We start from the raw sequence: 22,437 nt of genomic DNA on the forward strand, positions 1-22,437 counted from the left end.
GGTGACCAGACACATTATTTTGGGAGAGGACATCCCTTGCTTTTTATTTACAGTATTTTTTAGATTTTTGATTTTTAACATCCCAAGAGAGATAATTAAGATGAAATTGAACAGATGCTTCCAGATGCAGGTTTTGATATTTGGGTCATTTAGAAATGTATTTTAATGTTTTTATTTTATAGGTTTCTCATTAAATAGTGCAGCAGATAACAGAATATTTGCAGAGGAATCCTTCAAATCCATTTACAAACACCAAAGTTTTACTGTCTATACCTTTTGGTACATATTTTAGAAAAATAAAGTTAGCCATTTGAATTTTCAATAGGGGGCCAAGTAGGGTTCAATTGAAGAACTGCATAGGGGTTAAAAAAAAAAGTTCCAATCAAATTAAAAGATATTCCATAGTATTTGTCTGATCATAAAGATTCCAAAAAGGTATAGTTTAGACTATCTATGACTGAATGTTCTGGGGTAAAAACAGCAAGCATGGCGACAAAAGTCACTTTCAGTTTGTACAGAGATCAAAGGTTACAGTTGCTCCAATTATGGTAAAACGTGATGCAAATTATTGGTTGAGTTAGTAGGATTTTAAAAAGGAATAGTTTGCACCATGTGTCATGCTTATGTTATGGGGTAACATATGTCATGTCATAGAATCCAATGGACGTCGACATTGTTTGACCTTTACTTTGGAGACCAAACATTCAACACAGTCAGAACTATTCCATTTGTTAATCCTATTAGTTCAACCAATAATTTGCACCATGTTTTACCAAAACTGCAGCAACTTTAACTTTTGACTCCTGTACAAACTGAAACTGACTTTTGTCACCATTCTTGCTGTTTTTACCCCATAACTCCAGAACATTCAGTTATAGATAGTCCAAACTATACCTTTTTGGAATTATTGTCATCAAATACATAATGTGGTATCACTTTCAATATGATTGGAACTTTTTTTTTTTCTTCACCCTGTGCAATTCTTCAATTGACCCCTACTTGGCCCCCTATTGAAAATTCAAATGGCTAAAGTTATTTTTCTACAAATATGTACCAAAAGGTATACACAGTCAATTTTTGGTGCTTGTAACCAAATTTGAATGATTCTTACAGTTATCTGCTGTACTAAAAGTGGCTCTTGACAACTAGTATTCCAGATTTTGGGATTGTTTTGGATCTGCTTGACTTGATAAGGACAAAAGCACCTAATTTTAACTGGACCAGTCTGCCATAAATCCACAGGACATCATTCATCATTCTGCACGCAGCACCCTGATCCTGTAGTATTGGCACCCCACGTGTGTGTTGACTTATCATCTCGTGCACTTGCATAGTACTTCTGGTGTGGAACTGAAGCTCACGTGGTGCACACCTCTCGTTCTGTCTTGTGCTTGTGTGGATTTGTGCCAGCTGGCTGTTGTAACCGTGAGTGTTGGGATGCACACAAAGCATGAAACGTGCCAGGTTTTTCCAAATGGAACTCTGTGTTTACTGCCTAGTGTCACAATCAAGTTACTAATTCATGATTTATGCCCCCACCCCCACCAAAAAAAGCAATCCTGGGTCTTTTTTTTTTTTTTTTATCCTCTGACTTTTATTTATTTATTCTTTTTTTGGTTTTATTTGCATTGTGAAGTGGGCATGCTTGTCAAAAAATAGACATGCTCTCTAATTGGCTTATAACCTCATAAATAGTTGTGTATAAAATGAACTGTTATAACTTTTTTTTTAATAAAACATTTAATGTGTATGGGGCTCTTGGGGTGGTTGTTCTCATCCTTTTGTCATGTTTTTTTTTTTTTTTTTTTTTTTTAAATAACTGCCGACATAGTTCACATAGTTTAACTCTAAAACTGCAGGAATTGCATTGAATGCTTTTTCCTATGGACATCAGGCTTTGTTATCGTGTTTGGGTCATTTTCCTGATATATTTGACATTCTGACAGAATTTACTATAGGACTAAACATTACTGCATCCCTACAATTTAAAAATTCAATAGGAATGTAAAGCATGCTGGGGAAACTGGGCCAATAACAAATCCTATAATGTTTTTACCCAATGGGGAAAAAGAATTCTTGCACTTATGATACAACATGAGGATGAAAATGAACCTTGTATCCTGGAGAAAGGGGCCACATGGCCAAAATGTTCCAGCTAAAGTTCATTTAAGACGTCTTCAGTGGTACACAAGGATTCTCAAAACAGACCCAGTCCCAAAGACAACCAGTGGCTGGATTCGCTCAGTGGTTAGCACCCAAGTCTACCAACCATGTAGAAAGCATCAGGATCCTAAAGACTTGGACCTTCGGTTTGCCAACATTTTGCCGTTGCACATCTCTGCCCAGTGACTTCATGAATCCATAAGATCTTGTTATTTTGCTTCTGGTCTAATCGTCTTCCAGCCCATAAGTATTGGATTACATTCCACAGTTCCTCTGCATCATAAACTAATGAATTATATGTGCAGAAGGTCAAATTGAGTGAGTATTATATACAGAAATGTGCAAAAAAAAAAAAGATTTTGTTGTAGGTGATGAGATGAGCAAGAAAGAATTCCACTAATCGGGTTGTGCACTGACTTTAAATATTGAATGAAAAATATGCTATACGATATATATATATATATATATATATATATATATGGATGATCTAATTAAACTTTATGTACGGACCTGTGCTCTGCATTCTCAGGAGGCAGGATTACGGTGTGTTCCAAAGGTTAAAAGAAGTCGGCAGGCCACAAAGCGTTCTCTTACCATGCACCTGTGGAACAATCTGCCTGCTGAGACAAAAGAGTCAGATTCTCTGGAGATATTCAAATCCAAATTAAAGACATATTCTGCATTTCTCCCAGTTTTTTTCCTCATTAAATTTTTATTAATGAACGTATAATCAGAATTATACTCACTGTAAATTACTCTAGTTTGGGGAAATAATCTGAAATGTGCCAGGAAAAGAAAGTATAATAACATTTATTTAATCTAAAGTTCACCTATAGTTCTTCAAAGTGGTTATTGACAAATGTGAATGGACAACACATCAGAGGACACATAGTTGGATACATTTTGGGTGGTTCGGTCAATTTTGTCCACCGTCTTCCAGCAGTGAATTCTGTCTTAGTAACAATTCCTCTGTTAAAGGGATTCCTCAAGGCACAAATGTTGCCTTCAATTATTGTCTTTGTTATATTTAAGTAATTATTTAAATTAATGTTTTTTATACTTCATTGAGTTTGTAAAAAGCTTCAGTTGTTTGGAACATTGAGACCCTTTAAATACTTAAAAGTTCAACTTCCAGAAGCATTCAACCACTTGACAAGTTAACTTTTATTCACAAGTTGAGTTTGTTGAGATAAACTGTTGTCCTTCTGTCCATCCATACAGCAAAAAACTTCCTCGACCTAAAACTCGAGAACCATAAAACTCTCAAAATCTACATATTTATACATTAATACTGTGAGATCAAACCTCTGCCTGTCAAAAAAAAATAAGTAAATAATGGATTTTTGACTTTTTTTCCTGACTTTTGGGTTTCAACTTGAAAATGTACATTATCCCTGAAATGCTCACATTGCCCGCTAGATGGCGACAAAAGCCGCTTAAATGTGCTGAAAGCGCTTGACTATTCATTTGAGAAGTTAAATTTTAGTGAAAATAAGATGGACTGATAACCAAAAATCAACTGACAGTTGTGTCTGTCTGTTCATTATAAGCAACTTACTTGTGTTCAAGACTGTAAAAAAAAATAAATCATTCAGTTTAATTTCATCTTGTCTGCGTTCAAGTCAAGGTACTGCTCAAAATCGCCGTCTTCACTCTTCAAACGTTTTTTAACTTGTAATGAGCGTAAAATTTGAAACCTAGCAGTCGGCTTTTCCAGTTCATGTGTCAACATAAGAAACAAAGACATAAAAGCAGACAGTTATTAACAAACTAAATGTATTTATTAATTAAATGCTGGTAGCTCTGAGTTCCTCTGTAAGGGCGCGGTTTTGGTGCTGCAGCGCCACCATGTGGTTGAACAGGAGCGCGGCGTTGAGACAACGTGTCAGTAGATTAGTGGTTGGAAACAGACCACGGGCCTGTACTACGAAGCGGGGTTAACTTACTCAGATGTAACCCAGGGTTAACTTCTTAAACCGGGGTTGACAAAACCTGGTGTTCTCAAGTGGTGTTAATCAATTAACGTTAAGGGGGAAATCGAACACATCGTCTGCCAATAAAGCAAGACAGGCTTGTTGGCAACATATTGCTGATCGGGTAAATGCGTACGTACAATTAAATTGTTCTCCAAATCTGTTACAGATGATTAACCTGTGGAATGTCTGATATGTGTAAAATAATGACCTTCTTTCATTAATTACGCCCAGATGCAACACGATTCAGAAGTGGGCATAGGTCTACTAATAGATGTTAGGTTAATTTAATGTTTCCTAAATAGGCTACCTATCTAAGGATTTAAAGCAAATAAAATTGAAGCGTGTGTGTGTGTGTGTGTGTGTGTGTGTGTGTGTCTTTCTCACATCTAGCGCCGTACGAGGGCGGCGTGTGGAAGGTGCGAGTAGATCTTCCTGACAAATACCCCTTCAAATCACCATCAATAGGTACTGGCTTTACCTTCATGTGGATGTTTATTGGATTTCATTATTATTATTATATTTATTTTATTTTTTTTAAGGCTCGACTTTACTTTGGCACATTTCTTCTCTATCTTCTTATTATTTATTTTTCTTTTTTCTTTTTCAGGATTCATGAACAAGATATTTCATCCCAACATTGATGAAGCGTAAGTTGTCACAGTCACATGTTGATGTGTCAGTGGAATGATACACCAACTCCCAGATATGATACACCTACCACAATTCGACATGTATTATGATACATAATTACAACTCTGTTTACACTAATTAGGCAGAAAGTAATTTGTGGTGAATCTTTAACTTTATTGAAAACAATTTATTCTAAAGTATAAATCCTTGATGCTATGTTTCTTATTTGTGTATTTTATAAATCATTTTAGACTCTTTTGCAAGACATCATTATTTCTTCCATGTAATAGTTGACTTTTCATGGTATCACGGCACTCATTTAAAAAAAAATCATACTGTACAGTGACGACTCTGTTCGTTTCTACTGGCCTCACTCCTGAGATCTTCACATGCAGATTTAGCCTTAGGTTTCATGCACATTCTTGAGATATGGGCCTCTAATGATGATTTTCACAAATGATTAATCAATGTTATTATTTTCTCAGAGTATTTGTTGTTAAGGCAATACCAGAAAATCTTTATATTTCTCACCCATATTGGCCTCTCTTCATTGGCTTCCTGTTAATTCTAGAATAGAATTTAAAATTCTTCTTCTTACTTATAAGGTTTTGAATAATCAGGTCCCATCTTATCTTAGGGACCTCGTAGTACCATATCACCCCAATAGAGCGCTTCGCTCTCAGACTGCAGGCTTACTTGTAGTTCCTAGGGTTTGTAAGAGTAGAATGGGAGGCAGAGCCTTCAGCTTTCAGGCTCCTCTCCTGTGGAACCAGCTCCCAATTCAGATCAGGGAGACAGACACCTCTCTACTTTTAAGATTAGGCTTAAAACTTTCCTTTTTGCTAAAGCTTATAGTTAGGGCTGGATCAGGTGACCCTGAACCATCCCTTAGTTATGCTGCTATAGACGTAGACTGCTGGGGGTTCCCATGATGCACTGTTTTTCTCTGTTTGCTCTGTATGCACCACTCTGCATTTAATCATTAGTGATCGATCTCTGCTCCCCTCCACAGCATGTTTTTCCTGGTTCTCTCCCTCAGCCCCAACCAGTCCCAGCAGAAGACTGCCCCTCCCTGAGCCTGGGTTCTGCTGGAGGTTTCTTCTGTTAAAAGGGAGTTTTTTCCTTCCCACTGTAGCCAAGTGCTTGCTCACAGGGGGTCGTTTTGACCGTTGGGGTTTTTACATAATTATTGTATGGCCTTGCCTTACAATATAAAGCGCCTTGGGGCAACTGTTTGTTGTGATTTGGCGCTATATAAAAAAAATTGATTGATTGATTGATTTAAGAAGCTGAAATCACAGAATTTGGATTTTTTTTTTAAAGAGCTCAACATGATTGATTATCAAAATAGTTGTTGATTAACATAATGGACACTAAATCATTGATTAAGCGATTAATCATTGCAGCCTACATCCTTTATATCTAGTGAAATACACTTTTGCTAACATCTAGTTCTTGATAAATGTTATATTCCAAATGTATGTATACACTGAAACTGGACTGCCCACTTTATTAGGTACACCTTGCGGTCCTGCATTGGACCTTCTTTTGCCTTCAGATCGATGTTGATCTTAATGTTGTGGTAGAGATTCGACAATGGTGCCAGAAAATTTTCCTCAAAGATTTTGGTCCATTTTGACATGATGACTTACAGTTACCATTACACCACCAGCTAGAATTTGTGATACAAGATGTCATTTGTTCCAAATTCTTTCTGAATGCCAGCCGCAGAAGTCAGGACTAATCAGCCCAAGCAACATTTTCTAATCTTCCATCGCCTGGTGTCATTGAGCCACCATACCCTCAGTTACCTGTTCTTAACTGACAGGAAGTTGCAGCCAATCTGGTCTTCTGCTGCTGTAGTCCACTGATCTGTCCACTTAAACCAGCCTGGACATTCTTCTCTAACCGCTGCCATCAACGAGGCTTTTTCACCACTTAAGTCAGCCTACACTCCCCAAGCATTGTAGTGCTACACATCTACATGCCAAAATGTATTTCTGCCATGTGATCGGCTGATTACATATTTGCTTTCATGAGCTATGTACCTAATGAAGTGGTCAGTGAGTGTTTATTGTGGTGACAAAAGTGTGAGTATATGGCTATGCTAATTACAACCCCAATTCCATTGAAGTTGGGACGTTGTGTAAAATGTAAATAAAAACAGAATACAGTGATTTGCAAATCCTCTTCAACCTATATTCAATTGAATACACCACAAAGGCAAGATATTTAATGTTCAAACTGGTAGACTTTATTGTTTTATGATGTAAAAAAAGTACTAGAGAGATTCCACTTAAATTACATAAACAAAAGGAAAGGCTTTTTTTTCATATTATAAAGGAATCATTTTACTTTATTTACAACCAGCTGACAGAAAAACTTTTAAATTGCAAGGGAAATTAATTGGCAAATAGTTTTAGAATTCTCAGGTTCATAAGTAATGATTTAATTTTTTTTTTACAGATTTAGAATTATTTTATTTAAATTTATATATGAATGAAACTGTATATTTCAGGGAATATAACAAGGTGGATCCTTAGATTAATTTTTGTGATGTTGCTAAATATGTCAACACTAAATTGTCCCTTTTTTTTGTGCAAAATGAACTAATTTACATGGTTTTATTCCCACTGCAAAATAAATAATGATTAAGAAAAACCAGCACTGTTTGTTCCCATGCGGGGACCTGTTGTCTGACATGTTTTGGGAAAACATGCTTGTTGCCATTACTAAACAAACACTTGTTGGTCACCAACCCATCAACCAAATCCTCTGCTAGTGTACTCACATGTTACAGTGAAGGACTTTAAAACTTAAGGACGGCGAGAAGTGAGTTTTTCCATGTTTTAGAGGTTATCGTTTGCTTTTGTTGGATTTTAATTGGGATTGCAGCATCAAAGAAATATCGTGCTTAGGCTCATTTTATTCTTGAGGAAGTAAGCTTTCCAGTAATTTCCATAATATGTGTTTTTGTCGACAAATCATGATGAGTAATGTTGCAGATGCATCTTACAGGGTGCTGGACCTGCCCACAGGCTGCCTATGGTTTTATAGGCTTAAAAATGTGTGAAATATGAGCTATTTTGTTTTCCATGGACCACCAGCACATTACACAAATAAGTAACCTGACTGAGAGCTTTGTGTCTCTGTGCTTGTCTGTGCTTTCCAAATGTTTTGAACAGCTGAGAAAGTGGCCGAGCTTTATTGAGGTCAGAACTAATGTAACGTTCAGGCAAATTGCCTTTTTTTTTTCACCAGAAAGTGGTTGCAAAGTGTAAACATCAGTGGGAAACTGGGGCAAGTTCACTGATAATTTTTTTTCACAAGTTACAGCATTTTATTTCAACCGATAATGGCATTCTGTCAAAACTAAATATGTCAATATTTGTCTGTCGTGTGCTGTGGTTGAACATGTCCAGTCATGTCCAACAAAGCATCAGATTTTATACCTGGTTTGCTTTTGCTCTGGATAGTTTCAGGTAACACATTAACTAGTGTCTGATAACTATTTGAACACAACAGCCTGGTAAATATGACCAGGACACATGATGCTGCTTATGAAGTTGACCAGGTTCTCCTGAATACACCTTAAAGGACCAGGTGGTAGAGGTGGGCGGATCGATCCTAATATTGATAATATCGATACCAACGCTGGTATTGATATTGAACGATCCTCGTGTAAAAGATCGATACTCATGCTTTTTGTTCTCTCCCGTGCGCACTGACTGACTGCTGTGCGAGCAGATTCATCAAAGTCTACTCTCTGTCTGTAAGAGCAGCGCTGCGCTGTATCACACAACATTGGAGCAGCGCACCCTTGTATTGTGGTTTGTCAGCCCTGTACCTCAGGAGATTTTGTTTTTAGTTGAGTGATATTTGAACAAAAATGTTGATTTTGATATAAAGTATTTTGTTCTCATGTACAATGTTTGGCGAAATTCTATCCTAGGTCTTTAGGATCCTTTGGATCTATGAAGCTTAAATATGAAAAAGTATCTATCGGCGATACTGGGCCTGTATTTACTTGGTATCGGATCAATACCAAATTCCCAGTATCGCCCACATCTACCAGGTGGTAGCTGGTACACTGAACAAGTACACCATGTTACTTCAGATTTGCTTTAAATCACTGCCTGATTTCAGTAGAACTTCTTTGTAGCCTTACACCAGGTTTTTTAATTTTTTATTTTATTTTTTTTTTATCAGCCAGAGGTATAAATATAATTTCTCTTAAGTCATCTGCATTTCTGCAGTGGTTTTGTGGAAGAGTTGTATTTTCCAGGATGTATTATTATTATTATTAGTGCCTGAGCGATGACTAAAAGTCGTTCGAGGACCCTCTTGAAATTGCACTGTTTACTATTATTCTTCTTCATTTATACTTTTCAAGCCTCAATTTCAGCCCTTTCCCCATGCTCAAAACCTCACGAACCTTTGAAGAATCATTTGGCCGGATCCAAAATTTGTTATTTTGGGGTTGAGCACTTGCTTGCAGCGAAAGGGCACTCCCTACAAATTTTGAAAAGACCCTCCCCATTGGGGATTTGTTTGTAGCCTCACGGAATTTGCTACACATATTTACTATGCTGGGCCACACACAAAAAGTGTCTTAATGTCATGGTGAAATGTCGACAGGAAGTCGGCCATTTTGATTTGAAGTTTCGATTTTGAGGTCATTTTTGGCAGTTTCCACTACTTGCACTTGAACAAACCCGTCCTAGAGATTTCATCCAATTGTCTTCAAATTTGGTACACATCATCATGACCCTGTGCTGATCAAAAGTTATCAAAAGACTTTCTGTAGGTCAAAAGGCGTGGCTGCTAGGGATCGTCAAACTTTGGCGAGTGTTTGGAGCATGCCGTTTCACTTCGAGGGGCTGTCACGCCCACATACTTCATCGTAGATCCTTCAAATTTGCTGGACATGACGGCTCCACCCTGAACATCCCCATATATTAACTTCCCACCTAAGGCATAGTGCCCCCTGGTGTTAACTGTCTTATTTATACTTGGAACAGGTACTGATGTCGCATGGTTAACCCCCAGATTGCTCAGCCGTACTGCGAGCCTGCTGCGTTGGCACAGGGTCACAGTAGCAAGGGGACGCGGTGGCGCGGGGAATGTGAGGGCCTGTCCATGACTGCTTGGGGTCCTAGTTATTATTATAATTGATACTTTTAGTTCTCCGGGTGAATTTATTTTGTTATGCGGTACTTTAACACAGCTACAAGTATTTCACAATGACTGAAGAATGGTCTGTTCACATCAGTGGAGTCTTATTGGAAATTAATACCCAACATTAGCATAAGCAAGAACTCATGAACCACAAAATGCTGTTTGTAATTCACTAAAGTAAAAGCACAAATAATTAGGATGAGCTGGTTAGAGGTAGTGAATTTTGACACATCTCAAATATGTTTCATTCTTCTTTTTCCTTGATCAACTCAGTTTAATTGTTAAAGTACCTCCATTCCTACATGTCAGTCCAGTGGCACTTTCCCCAAAATACTGGGACACAAAAACATTTGTCACTTTGTAAGTTTGCCGTTCCTTTTCACAACACTTAAGACATTTTGGCATTGAGGATTACAAGCAGTGAAGTGTGTCAAGTGTTATTTTGTCCCATTCTTCCTGCAAGCATATCTTAAGGTGTGCAATAGTTACAGGGTCATCATTGTTGCACTTGCGTTTCAAAATTCTCCACCCGTTCTTCATTGGGGACAGGTCAGGACTGCAGGCAGGCCAGTTCAGTGCCCATACGCTCTGCTTCTGCAGCCATGCCACTGTAATGTGTGCAGAATGTGGTTTTGCATTGTCATGTTGAAAAATACATGGACGCCCTGGGAAAATGTAATCCTAGTGAACTTTTCTACTTTATTATTATTATTATTATTATTATTCGTCTTCGTCGTCAAAAACATTCCTGGATACGGATTTGTCTAATGATAATACATGTTTCCACTGTGACAGTCAAGCCCAGAGAAGTCCACAGTGCTTCTGGGCAAGGTGGCCAAGATTAGGCGTTTTGTTGTTTTTGTTTTTTTTTCCTGTACAGTAATGCCGTATTGTGGTGCTTGACAATGGTTCCCCGAAGTAATGCCTTCTCCCTATGCTATTCTCTGCTATTGATGAATGACTGTCCTTGGTGCAGTGACCTCTGAGCGATCAGAGATCACATGTTTGACTTGGGCTTCTGCCTTTGCTCTTAATGCACCAAAATTCTTTCAGATTCCGTGAATCGTTTAATGATATTACGCACTTTAAAGCAATGAATATGCAAATCCCTTCCAATTTTTCTTTGAAGATTTTGATCATTTTCTCACACATTTGTTGACAAAGTGGAGATCCACTGCACATCTTTGCTCCTCAAAGACTCAGCCTTACGTGAATACTGCTATTGTACCAAATCATGATTATAATCACCTGTTTGAAACGTCATCCTTGAATTTGTTTTACCTCTTTATTAGCCCTACATTTCCCCGAAATGGATGGATGCAGAAATGGATGTGCTGTACAACCCCTGGCAAAAATTATGGAATCACTGGCCTCGGATGATGTTCATTCAGTTGTTTAATTTTGTAGAAAAAAGCAGATCACAGACATGACACAAAACTAAAGTCATTTCAAATGGCAACTTTCTGGCTTTAAGAAACACTATAAGAAATCAAGAAAAAAAGATTGTGACAGTCAGTAACGGTTACTTTTTTAGACCAAGCAGAGGAAAAAAATATGGAATCACTCAGTTCTGAGGAATAAATTATGGAATCACCCTGTAAATTTTCATCCCCAAACTAACACCTGCATCAAATCAGATCTGCTCGTTGACATTGACCCTATGCCATGACATTGACCCTATGTGTCTTTTTGCAAGGAATGTTTTCACAGTTTTTGCTCTATGGCAAGATGCATTATCATCTTGAAAAATGATTTAATCATCCCCAAACATCCTTTCAATTGTCCAAAATATCAACGTAAACTTGTGCATTTATTGGTGATGTAATGACAGCCATCTCCCCAGTGCCTTTACCTGACATGCAGCCCCATATCATCAATGACTGTGGAAATTTACGTTTTCTTCAGGCAGTCATCTTTATAAATCTCATTGGAACGGCACCAAACAAAAGTTCCAGCATCATCACCTTGCCCAATGCAGATTCGAGATTCATCACTGAATATGACTTTCATCCAGTCATCCACAGTCCACAATTGCTTTTCCTTAGCCCATTGTAACCTTGTTTTTTTTTCTGTTTAGGTGTTAATGATGGCTTTCGTTTAGCTTTTCTGTATGTAAATCCCATTTCCTCTAGGCGGTTTCTTACAGTTCGGTCACAGACGTTGACTCCAGTTTCCTCCCATTCGTTCCTCATTTGTTTGTTGTGCATTTTTCGATTTTGAGACATACTGCTTTAAGTTTTCTGTCTTGACCGCTTTGATGTCTTCCTTGGTCTACCAGTATGTTTGCCTTTAACAACCTTCCCATGTTGTTTGTATTTGGTCCAGAGTTTAGACACAGCTGACTGTGAACAACCAACATCTTTTGCCAACATTGCGTGATGATTTACCCTCTTTTAAGAGTTTGATAATCCTCTCCTTTGTTTCAATTGACATCTCTCGTGTTGGAGCCATGATTCATGTCAGTCCACTTGGTGCAACAGCTCTCCAAGGTGTGATCACTCCTTTTTAGATGCAGACTAATGAGCAGATCTGATATGATGCAGGTGTTAGTTTTGGGGATGAAAATTTACAGGGTGATTCCATAATTTTTTCCTCAGAATTGAGTGATTCCATATTTTTTTTTCCTCTGCTTGGTCTAAAAAAAGTAACCATTACTGACTGCCACAATCTTTTTTTCTTGATTTCTTATAGTGTTTCTTAAAGCCAGAAAGTTGCCATTTGAAATGACTTTAGTTTTGTGTCATGTCTGTGATCTGCTTTTTTTCTACAAAATTAAACAACTGAATGAACATCCTCCGAGGCCGGTGATTCCATAATTTTTGCCAGGGGTTGTATATTAACAAATGAAATTAAGTTGATCACATAAAATGTGAAACATCTTGGGTTCATACACTCTGCAGTGAAATAGAAGTCAAAGTAAATGGAAGTGTCACTGCAGGTTCCCCTGCATTTTCCATATTATCCTGTTTTTCTGATTTGAAGTTGTAGTTTGTACGCCACCACTTTCACATTAGTGTCAGCTAGCAAATGCTGGGACAAACACGATGCCCTCTATGTGAGCAAATACAAGACAAAATATCCAACAGAACAGGAAGGTAATACCAGAATTAAAGAGTGGCTAGAACGTGTGGCTGGCGACGATATCAACATTTTTCATTTGTACTCCAAATTGGTGTTGGCAAACCTTAAACATGGTTCAGGAGCGTGATTAAACTTTTGCAGTGCCTGTTTTCTGGAACATTGTTCTGTAGCCCATATCAGAAAGGAAAACATCACATGCTGTGCTAAACGGGGCCTCATGACATCAACTGTTTTGAAAAGCTCAAAGCTACTGTTGTTTGAGGTATAATGATAGATGTACCGAAAACACAACGGTCTTCTAGGGCTCTGAATTTGATTTGTGAACAGTAAATGATGGGACTCTGTTTGGCATCACACATTGGCTTTGCTTCACATTTGTTACATTTTTGAAATGGTATAAAAAAAATTTGTACAGTTATGGGGTTTTTGGTGTTAAGATAGTGGACTCAAAGTAACCTTAACCTGTTAGTGCAGCAGCTAAGAGAATATTTAGAGCAAAATTGTGCAATTGGTGATACAAACACCAAAGTTGGCACAAATACTACTGAGACATTACTCTTTTGAACAAACCGGCTGGCCACTTGAATTTTCAATAGGCGGCCGGGTAGGAGTCAATTGAAGAATTACACAGGGGTCAAAATTAAAAATGCTGAAATCATTTTGAAAACTACACCACATTATTTGTCTGATTATAAAGATTCCAAAAAGGTATAGTTTGGATTATCTATGACTGAATGTTCAGGAGTTACGGGGTAAAAACGACAGAAATGGTGACAAAGGTCAGTGTCAGTTTGTACAGGGGTCAAAAGTTAAAGTTGCTCCAATGTTGTTAAAAAAATGATGCAGATTATTAGTTGAGTTAACTGGGTTTTAAAAAGGAATAGTTTGGACCATGTGTCATCCTGAGTTTTCATGTTACAAGGTAACATATGTCACATGTCATAGAATCCAATGGACGTTGACCTTTACTTTGGAGACAAAACATTCAACACAATCAAACTATTCCATTTATTAATCCTATTAGCTAAACCAATAATTTGCATCATTTTTTTTTTTTTTTTTTACCAAAATTGGAGCAACTTTAACTTTGACCCCTGTACAAACTGAAACTGACCTTTGTCACCATTGTTTTCTGTTTTTACCCTATAACTCCAGAACATTCAGTCATAGATAGTCCAAACTATACCTTTTTGGAATCTTTACGATCAGACAAATAATGTGGTGTAATTTTCAAAATGATTTGAGCATCTTTAATTTTGACCCCTGTGTAATTCTTCAATTGACCCCTACCTGGCCACCTATTGGAAATTCAAGTGGCCAGTCGTTTTTTTTTTTTTTTTTTTTTCTTTTTTTTCAAAAGAGTAATAGTTTGAGTATTTGTGCCAATGTTGGTGCTTGGATTATCTCCTGCACTACTTGATTTGAGACACAGCATCACGTGCACATCTACTTTGATTTTCTCTGTTTAAGTCCGTTTTTATCTGTTTGTTAGGTCAGGGACAGTGTGCTTAGATGTCATCAACCAGACGTGGACGGCCCTTTACGGTGAGTAGGTTAATCTGATATGTGTACATGTGTATATTAAATTACCTCACTCGAGGTCTTGAGACTTTGCTGGAACCATGTGGATACTTGAAGTGGTGCAGAACAGGGCCGTAATCTGCTTACTGAGGGGAGAAGTGGGCACTAAAGAGGTAATGACCTCTGCCAGTAAGGACAGGAAACATTCACCGCTGACAGGACTGAGTTAGTGTTTGTCAGCTGGAAGAGAAGGGGACGTTCTCACATCCCCTCAATGGCACCAGTTGTCCTTTCTCTTTGTCGTCCCTCTCACAGTCGCCACTTGTTGTTGTTCCCGTGCCCTTCTTCTTGTTTGTTTTCTCATTACTGAGCTGCCCTTTGGCAAGGCTAGCCGTAGAGCAGTATAAATGTTCGTGCGGCAATAACCCTGACCAGTCGTTTATCTTCTGGATGCGTCTCAAGTCTTTAAATAATTTAACTCAAAATGGAGCCTGATTCAAATACTGTTGCATAAAAAGGAAGAAAAGACCAGTTTTTCTTATAAATAGTGCAGATTTAATTGTGCATGAGATTGGGTAGTAGTGGGGGGGGATCAGTAAACAAGTGTCTGTAAAAGATTTGCAGAAAACTGAATCAGCCGTTTTCCAGTTTGAACACAGCCATCAGTGACACCTAGGGGATGAGAGCAGAATTGCAGGCTTTGTCTGTTTGGCAAAGCAGACAAAGCCAGAGAAATGGAGGCGTGGTAAAGGGTTAGCATTCTTGGTTTTATATTGATGCTTTGTCATCTACGTTACGTTCAGCAGGCTCACTGACATCACAAAGTTTTCTGTCTGACGTGAGCTTGGAAAACCGGTCACTCTCCTCCATTATGATGTCATCCTTTCACAGATCTGACCAACATCTTTGAGTCGTTCCTGCCCCAGCTCCTAGCTTACCCAAACCCCATCGACCCCCTGAATGGCGACGCCGCTGCCATGTACCTCCACCGGCCAGAGGAGTACAAACAGAAGATCAAAGGTTCTGCATGATCCATATCCGTTTGATGTCCTTAATGTCCGCCGCTGAAACAGGATGATGACGTAAACTTTTCACATACAACTTAAAAATGCAGTATCAGATACGTGAAAATAAGTAACGACAAAGTTTTACAACATCGTCTGTTTTTGCAGTCTATGCAAAGAAGGTTTTAACCTGCACTGTGGAGTTGGGCATGGGTCAAGGGAGAACCTATTCAGGATCTTCCCCCCCCACCTTAATTTTATTTTAAATTGTGAAAATATATTTGGACCCATGTGCACCAAAAAGGTCATGCATATGCACCCTGTAGTTACCTGCCCACACATGTACTTCAGTCTGGATCAGCTAATGAATGGTCCACTTAATGGGGACTGAAGATTGTAATCTGGTTTGGGGTTTAACTTTGTTTTAATCATCAAGCCTCTGGACCTTCCTCTATCTGGTCTGGATCTAAACATGTTTATGGGCTATGACCGGACCGTGGATTTGTTAAACTTACAGGCATGATGATTCCAAACGGGTCCGTACTTATCCACATTTATGCAAAGCGTACGTCCTACTGCAGTTCCGATTATTGCGTGGGACTTGTGTATCATATTTCGGTGCTAGATGAGCTGTATTTTTATTGGTCAGCATCAGTTGGCTGATCTGCCAGTCTATACGTCTTGATCACTCGCATTTTCTTTCATATCTCTGCAGTCCAGTTGCAACTACAGTTGCTCCTTTTTTTCCATGTAGCTTGATTTATTTAAGGTCTTGAACCTCTGGACATTTGTGTGGTGCTGGAGTTTGCATTAAGGCGGATATACAATTCAGCCCGCGTAGTGGTATAACTGAGACTAAAACCAGCGTAAGCATCTTTGTGCATAGCGCGGAGTCTCGAACCACTCCAGTTGTGAACTGCGTTGAAAACCACCAAATACTTCTGGTGTTTATGTGACATAAGTTTGACTTTCCTGACCACCTCCACAATTTAGAGAGAATGACCACAGGTGGTCTTGAAAAGAAAGCACAATGGTCACTTTTGCCACCGTGATGTCTATTGATGTTTAATCCACCACTGTTGTACACAAAGAAAAACAAAAGTCCACACGTTGCACTCCAGAGTGAGTTAAATGCATAGTGGATAAATTGTGGCGTAAGTCTTTTATGCGCTTTGTGCATAGCATGGTGTCTTACATATGTTTGAGGAGAGCCTCCTGAAGGGTAGAGCTCTAGGATTTGCTAATGTTTAAGACATAGGCAGTGTGACAACAGGTGAAATTCCAATCAAGCTGGACAAACCAGTCAGGACCGTCTAAGAGTCCCTTGTAACAATAACCATAATTGCATTCGGACACCCGAGTCACGCGGATCTGCTGGGAATTCTCATGCCTGACTAGAACATTGGGCGATGATTGGCTCAGACGTCCTACATAGTCATTGTGACCTCGTTGTTGCACAAGCATGGTGGACTGTTTTAGAAAGAATTCATCATGAAATACTGCATAATTTTAAACAAAACTCAGATGCATGCCGTCACATTTAAAGATGAGCAATGAGATGAATCGCTGTTTCCAGTAGAACACAGCACCCTCTTGTGGTCACAGTTGAAAAGGCTGCGTGCCACCAGTCTGTGGGGCAGGTCTCACAGATGGGGTACGAGTCTCAGCTTCACTTAAAGTACAGTGTATTCAGAAAGTATGCGTTTACTGAGTCTAGTTTTTGGCTGATGTGTTTGTTCCCGTCCGAGGCTCTGCTCTCAGTTTTCTCTCTCTTTGCTTCCACAGAGTACATCCAGAAATATGCAACAGAGGAGGCTCTAAAGGAACAAGAAGAAGGGGCCGGCGACTCTTCGTCCGAAAGCTCCATGTCGGATTTCTCGGAAGATGAGGCCCAGGACATGGAGTTGTAGTGATTGGACTCCTCCCCCATCCACCCCACTTCCTTTCAGCCCCACAGAGACTATATTTGATTTCCTAACCGTGACAAAGCAGACTTATAATATTCATATTTAAAGAAGCTGATTTTTTTTTTTTTTTTTTTTTCTGTTACTATTAAACAAGGATTTTTATGGCTGATGAGCCTTTGGTGTGTTTGACGAACACCTGCTCCCGTCCCGTAGCTGTTCCCGCCCTCACACGTCTCGTCGCAGCTTTCACATGCACCCCCCCCATCCCTCTGGCACCTGCATTTTTAAGTGGTCAGGGGGTCTCCCTGCAAACATCTCATTTTCTCACTCAGCTCTGGCTTTTTGAAGCGGAATTAGTCACTTTGACCCAGGCCTTAATTTTCACATCGTTTTCCACGTGCACGTCGATTCTGGACAATGTTTTCAGCTGGACCACAACCTGACGGGCGTCAGGGGTTTAAGGTGCACAAATCTCACAGCACAATGTCTTTTAAAAAAGAAAAGGAGGGGATGAAGCAAATCAACCCTAAAAATGGCCATAGTCACGAGTTTTTCCCAGTTTGGATCATAAATATTTGGACACTTCAGTCGGTGCTTTGTTGAGTTGAAAGCAAGTTAGTGCGATCACAGCCAAATCAGGTGAACGGCGTAGGACGTACAGCGCCTTTGGGGGACAAAAGTAATTGGACAACTAGCTCACAGTTTGTGTCACAGTAACGTTAAAAAAAAAAAAAGATGGATTGGTGGTGGAGGTCATTCTTTCATTATGTAATTTAAAATTTTAAAAATAAGAAGATTAAAGCTCTGTTGTTGACCTTGGCTGTAAGTCTGTTGTGCTAAAGTTCGCTGCATCCATGACACCACAGATCCTCCTTTGGTCCTGGATGGCGACCACCCAGGCAGACAACCCCACAACTCTAAAATACACATCAGTCTGCCACAACCAGGTCAAGTGTGGCCGCCCCTTTGGCCTTCTCCAGCCACTGTGGTCCTCAACACTCAGGCACCTACGTGACAGATCACGCATAGAAAAAACATGCCACAAAACCAAAACGTTGTGTATTAATCTGTTATTGACTGCCAGTGTGAAGTCCAACATGTGGCGATTTGTTTCACAATGCTTGCAAAACCAGAACAGACCAGGAACAAATCAGCTATTAAATTATTTAGGAAGAACAAATGTACCAATGAGCTCAGGGCCACAAAACACCTGGGTACTGATCTTGGCTGGGAAAGTAAATGTGAAGCATCATTGTAAAACACTTTGAACATCTGCTGGATGGAAAACCGTGACAGAACTGCAGTCCTAATTTCAGACTTAGAGTTATTGCTTGTGGATGGTATCGAAAAAGGGTTGTTGTCCTGTCGCCGTTTACCTGATTGGACGAACGTCTGCACTTAGCTCAACATCATTATTTGCTTTCAACTCCGTTAAGATGTCAGACAACCTAAGGAACACTTAGCACATACTGTTGAAACAGGCTCAAAACAAACAAAGCTGCTTTGGCTGTTAATATTTTGTTGCTACAATAAGGACTTGAAGATGCCAAGATTTGGTGGAAAACACAAAAATGGGGAAAAAAATGTTTTGGTTGCTTTTTTCAAAAAGATTAACTGCAGATTATTCATCTGAGGTCATTGAATCAGGTGTTGGTTTGCTGTTACACAAACTACAAACGGAGCCTTCAGCTGCCTTGAACAAACTGATTTCATTCTTCTTTTTTACTGACTAACGTTGTCGTTGGTCACACAAGCCACCATGGTGAACACGATTTTTTGACAAAAAGCGTGGTTGGTTCTCCGTGACGCAGTAATGCGATTACTGAGTGAACCTTTTAATATCACTGCGTCGGCTGGAGTTTGCAGCGACGCTCGTCCTCCGATCTGCATCATCTCGACTTTTTGTCTGTACAGATTTGGGCTCTTGAGGGAAATTTTGACATCATTCTGACTGGTGGATTGCAGCCTCAGCTTTGATTGATGAGAGTCCCCTCCCACACTTGTTCTTGGAATCCTATTTGTCTGATGGGGGAGTTCTTTTTTTTTTTTTTTTTTTTTTTTTTAAATATATATATGTATTGTTTGTACAGAATCTACCTTGTACAGTGATGAGACATGTCTCTTTAGCCTTCTGAGAACATCACTGTTGACTTTGCAGCACCGGTGAAACATCATCAAGGCTAATTTTGAGTCAAACCTGCTAGAAAACCTTAACGTGTTGAGTTCATCGATTGCAGTAAAAACATTTCGGCTCTTAAGTGTTTTCATCCCTCTTCTGTGTCTCATCACAAAAAATCTCTAAAAGCAGGTCCCAAAAAGCCATGAAGGTGGAAAGAAAGGAGAGGGGAAAAAAAAAAAGCAGTTTTTCTTCCTGCAATTTGATGCTGTACAATCTGCCGTCAAGATCACGCGGGGGTGCTTTGGCGTTTGTGTGGGAATCTGAATTTTCGGGCTCAGGTTTTCAATAAACAAGTGGATTGTACCTTGTGTAGTGATTTTCGCCCATACTGTATCGGAAATGTTGTACTATACATCATGCTAACACACGAGCTTCTGCAGCGGTCGGGATAGTCGGTTTGGTCGATGTTGACTTCGACTAAACCTGCTGTATCTGTACTGCAAACTAGATAGTTTGGTACCTGATGAAGTATTCATTTGATTTTTAAGTTAGCGTGTGTTTATATGTAAGGTAATCTATAGACGCGGCTAATCGTCCTCTTGCTATAAAGTTGCACAGACAAGTGCGAGCATTTTCAAACGGGTCAACATTTGACCAGCTCGATATCTATATGTTCTCACTCGGAACAAAACAGAATTTAGTAGGATGACTTTTTATTTGGAATACAAACACCACGGCAGCAAGCGGAAGCTAACCAGCTAATCAGTCAATTTAGACGAGGCGCTATGAACAAAGTAAATTGGTTTTTGTCACCACTGAACAGGCAAAACAAGTGTCTGGTTGCACAAACTGCTTACCTTAGTCTCAGGATCGTGCTGGTCTCCACTTAGTGATAAGTCGACAGTCGATGAGGGGTTAATTTTCTGAGACCTAGTCCCCTAGTCAGAGGCTAAGCTAAACGGCTAACTGTATAATATGTTTTGATAATTTATATTTAGTGAGGCAAATGTTTGCATATTTAGCTCCGCATGGACACTTCTAAAGATGTTTTCACCTGTTCAGAGGTGTCAAAAAGCGGTTTATTCTTGAGTTTGTGATGCCCAGTACTAAAACATTAATTAGCCAGTTAGCCTGCTAGCTTCTTCTTGATGCCACAATGTTTTGTGTTCTACATAAATAAGGCACAAAATTGAAATTCATTTTGGTCCCAACTGAAAACATGACATCTAAAAATAGAGCTGAGACTGAGCAAAAGACAGTCTTTATGTCTTTAAAAAAAAAAAAAAAACTGAATTGGATGTTATTTGCTTTCAGGCCTGCAGAAATGATCTGATGTTCAATTAAAGACATTCAGAGGTCTGTGTGAATGTTACACATTCAGCTTACACTTTGTCCTAAACTGCCTATAAATGTGTATATTTATTAGAGATTAAAAACCCTAATCATAAAACACCACTGTCATAAAAAGACGTACATTCGGCTCAATTCTGGCAGAGATTTTTTTTTATTATTATTATTGTGAAGTCTTGTACCTGATAACACATGATGTCCAGGTTGAGAATTTTGTAATAAAACCACACATTATGATGCAACACAGAGCTGATGATACTTTTTGTCTTTTTGTTGTGGTCGGATAACATCTGCTGAACATTAAATTGATGATGTACCACTAACTGGATGCAGCCTTCTGTTGCTGTGGTGACCAGACACATTATTTTGGGAGAGGACATCCCTTGCTTTTTATTTACAGTATTTATTTAGATTTTTGATTTTTAACATCCCAAGAGAGATAATTAAGATGAAATTGAACAGATGCTTCCAGATGCAGGTTTTGATATTTGGGTCATTTAGAAAATGTATTTTAATGTTTTTATTTTATATAGGTTTCTCATTAAATAGTGCAGCAGATAACAGAATATTTGCAGAGGAATCCTTCAAATCCATTTACAAACACCAAAGTTTTACTGTCTATACCTTTTGGTACATATTTTAGAAAAATAAAGTTAGCCATTTGAATTTTCAATAGGGGGCCAAGTAGGGTTCAATTGAAGAACTGCATAGGGGTTAAAAAAAAAAGTTCCAATCAAATTAAAAGATATTCCATAGTATTTGTCTGATCATAAAGATTCCAAAAAGGTATAGTTTAGACTATCTATGACTGAATGTTCTGGGGTAAAAACAGCAAGCATGGCGACAAAAGTCACTTTCAGTTTGTACAGAGATCAAAGGTTACAGTTGCTCCAATTATGGTAAAACGTGATGCAAATTATTGGTTGAGTTAGTAGGATTTTAAAAAGGAATAGTTTGCACCATGTGTCATGCTTATGTTATGGGGTAACATATGTCATGTCATAGAATCCAATGGACGTCGACATTGTTTGACCTTTACTTTGGAGACCAAACATTCAACACAGTCAGAACTATTCCATTTGTTAATCCTATTAGTTCAACCAATAATTTGCACCATGTTTTACCAAAACTGCAGCAACTTTAACTTTTGACTCCTGTACAAACTGAAACTGACTTTTGTCACCATTCTTGCTGTTTTTACCCCATAACTCCAGAACATTCAGTTATAGATAGTCCAAACTATACCTTTTTGGAATTATTGTCATCAAATACATAATGTGGTATCACTTTCAATATGATTGGAACTTTTTTTTTTTTCTTCACCCTGTGCAATTCTTCAATTGACCCCTACTTGGCCCCCTATTGAAAATTCAAATGGCTAAAGTTATTTTTCTACAAATATGTACCAAAAGGTATACACAGTCAATTTTTGGTGCTTGTAACCAAATTTGAATGATTCTTACAGTTATCTGCTGTACTAAAAGTGGCTCTTGACAACTAGTATTCCA

The 22,437-nt window shown here is 38.7% G+C and overlaps 1 protein-coding gene across 1 annotated transcript; it reads left to right on the plus strand.

Annotated features, from left to right (window-relative positions):
* Window positions 1–2,094: 2,094 nt before the first annotated feature.
* LOC117504494 (ubiquitin-conjugating enzyme E2 H-like) lies at window positions 2,095–21,177 on the plus strand. Its single transcript, XM_034163953.1, has 6 exons — window positions 2,095–2,309; window positions 4,480–4,604; window positions 4,747–4,786; window positions 14,521–14,573; window positions 15,441–15,569; window positions 17,339–21,177. The coding sequence occupies exons 1-6, from the start codon at window positions 2,095–2,097 to the stop codon at window positions 17,461–17,463; spliced, it is 687 nt and encodes a 228-aa protein (XP_034019844.1). The 3' UTR covers window positions 17,464–21,177.
* The last annotated feature ends 1,260 nt before the right edge of the window (window positions 21,178–22,437 follow it).

This window comes from Thalassophryne amazonica, chromosome 22 (assembly GCF_902500255.1).
Source record: "Thalassophryne amazonica chromosome 22, fThaAma1.1, whole genome shotgun sequence".
NCBI lineage: Eukaryota > Metazoa > Chordata > Actinopteri > Batrachoidiformes > Batrachoididae > Thalassophryne > Thalassophryne amazonica.

What these genes read in the sequence shown, in the direction of transcription:
- LOC117504494 (XM_034163953.1), top strand. Translation starts at nt 2,095, where the DNA reads ATGAGGATGAAAATGAACCTTGTATCCTGGAGAAAGGGGCCACATGGC. An exon ending in CCTAAAGACTTGGACCTTCG is followed by an intron (nt 2,310 to 4,479) that starts GTTTGCCAACAT and finishes ATAAAATTGAAG; the next exon opens with CGTGTGTGTGTGTGTGTGTG. An exon ending in GACGTGGACGGCCCTTTACG is followed by an intron (nt 14,574 to 15,440) that starts GTGAGTAGGTTA and finishes ATCCTTTCACAG; the next exon opens with ATCTGACCAACATCTTTGAG.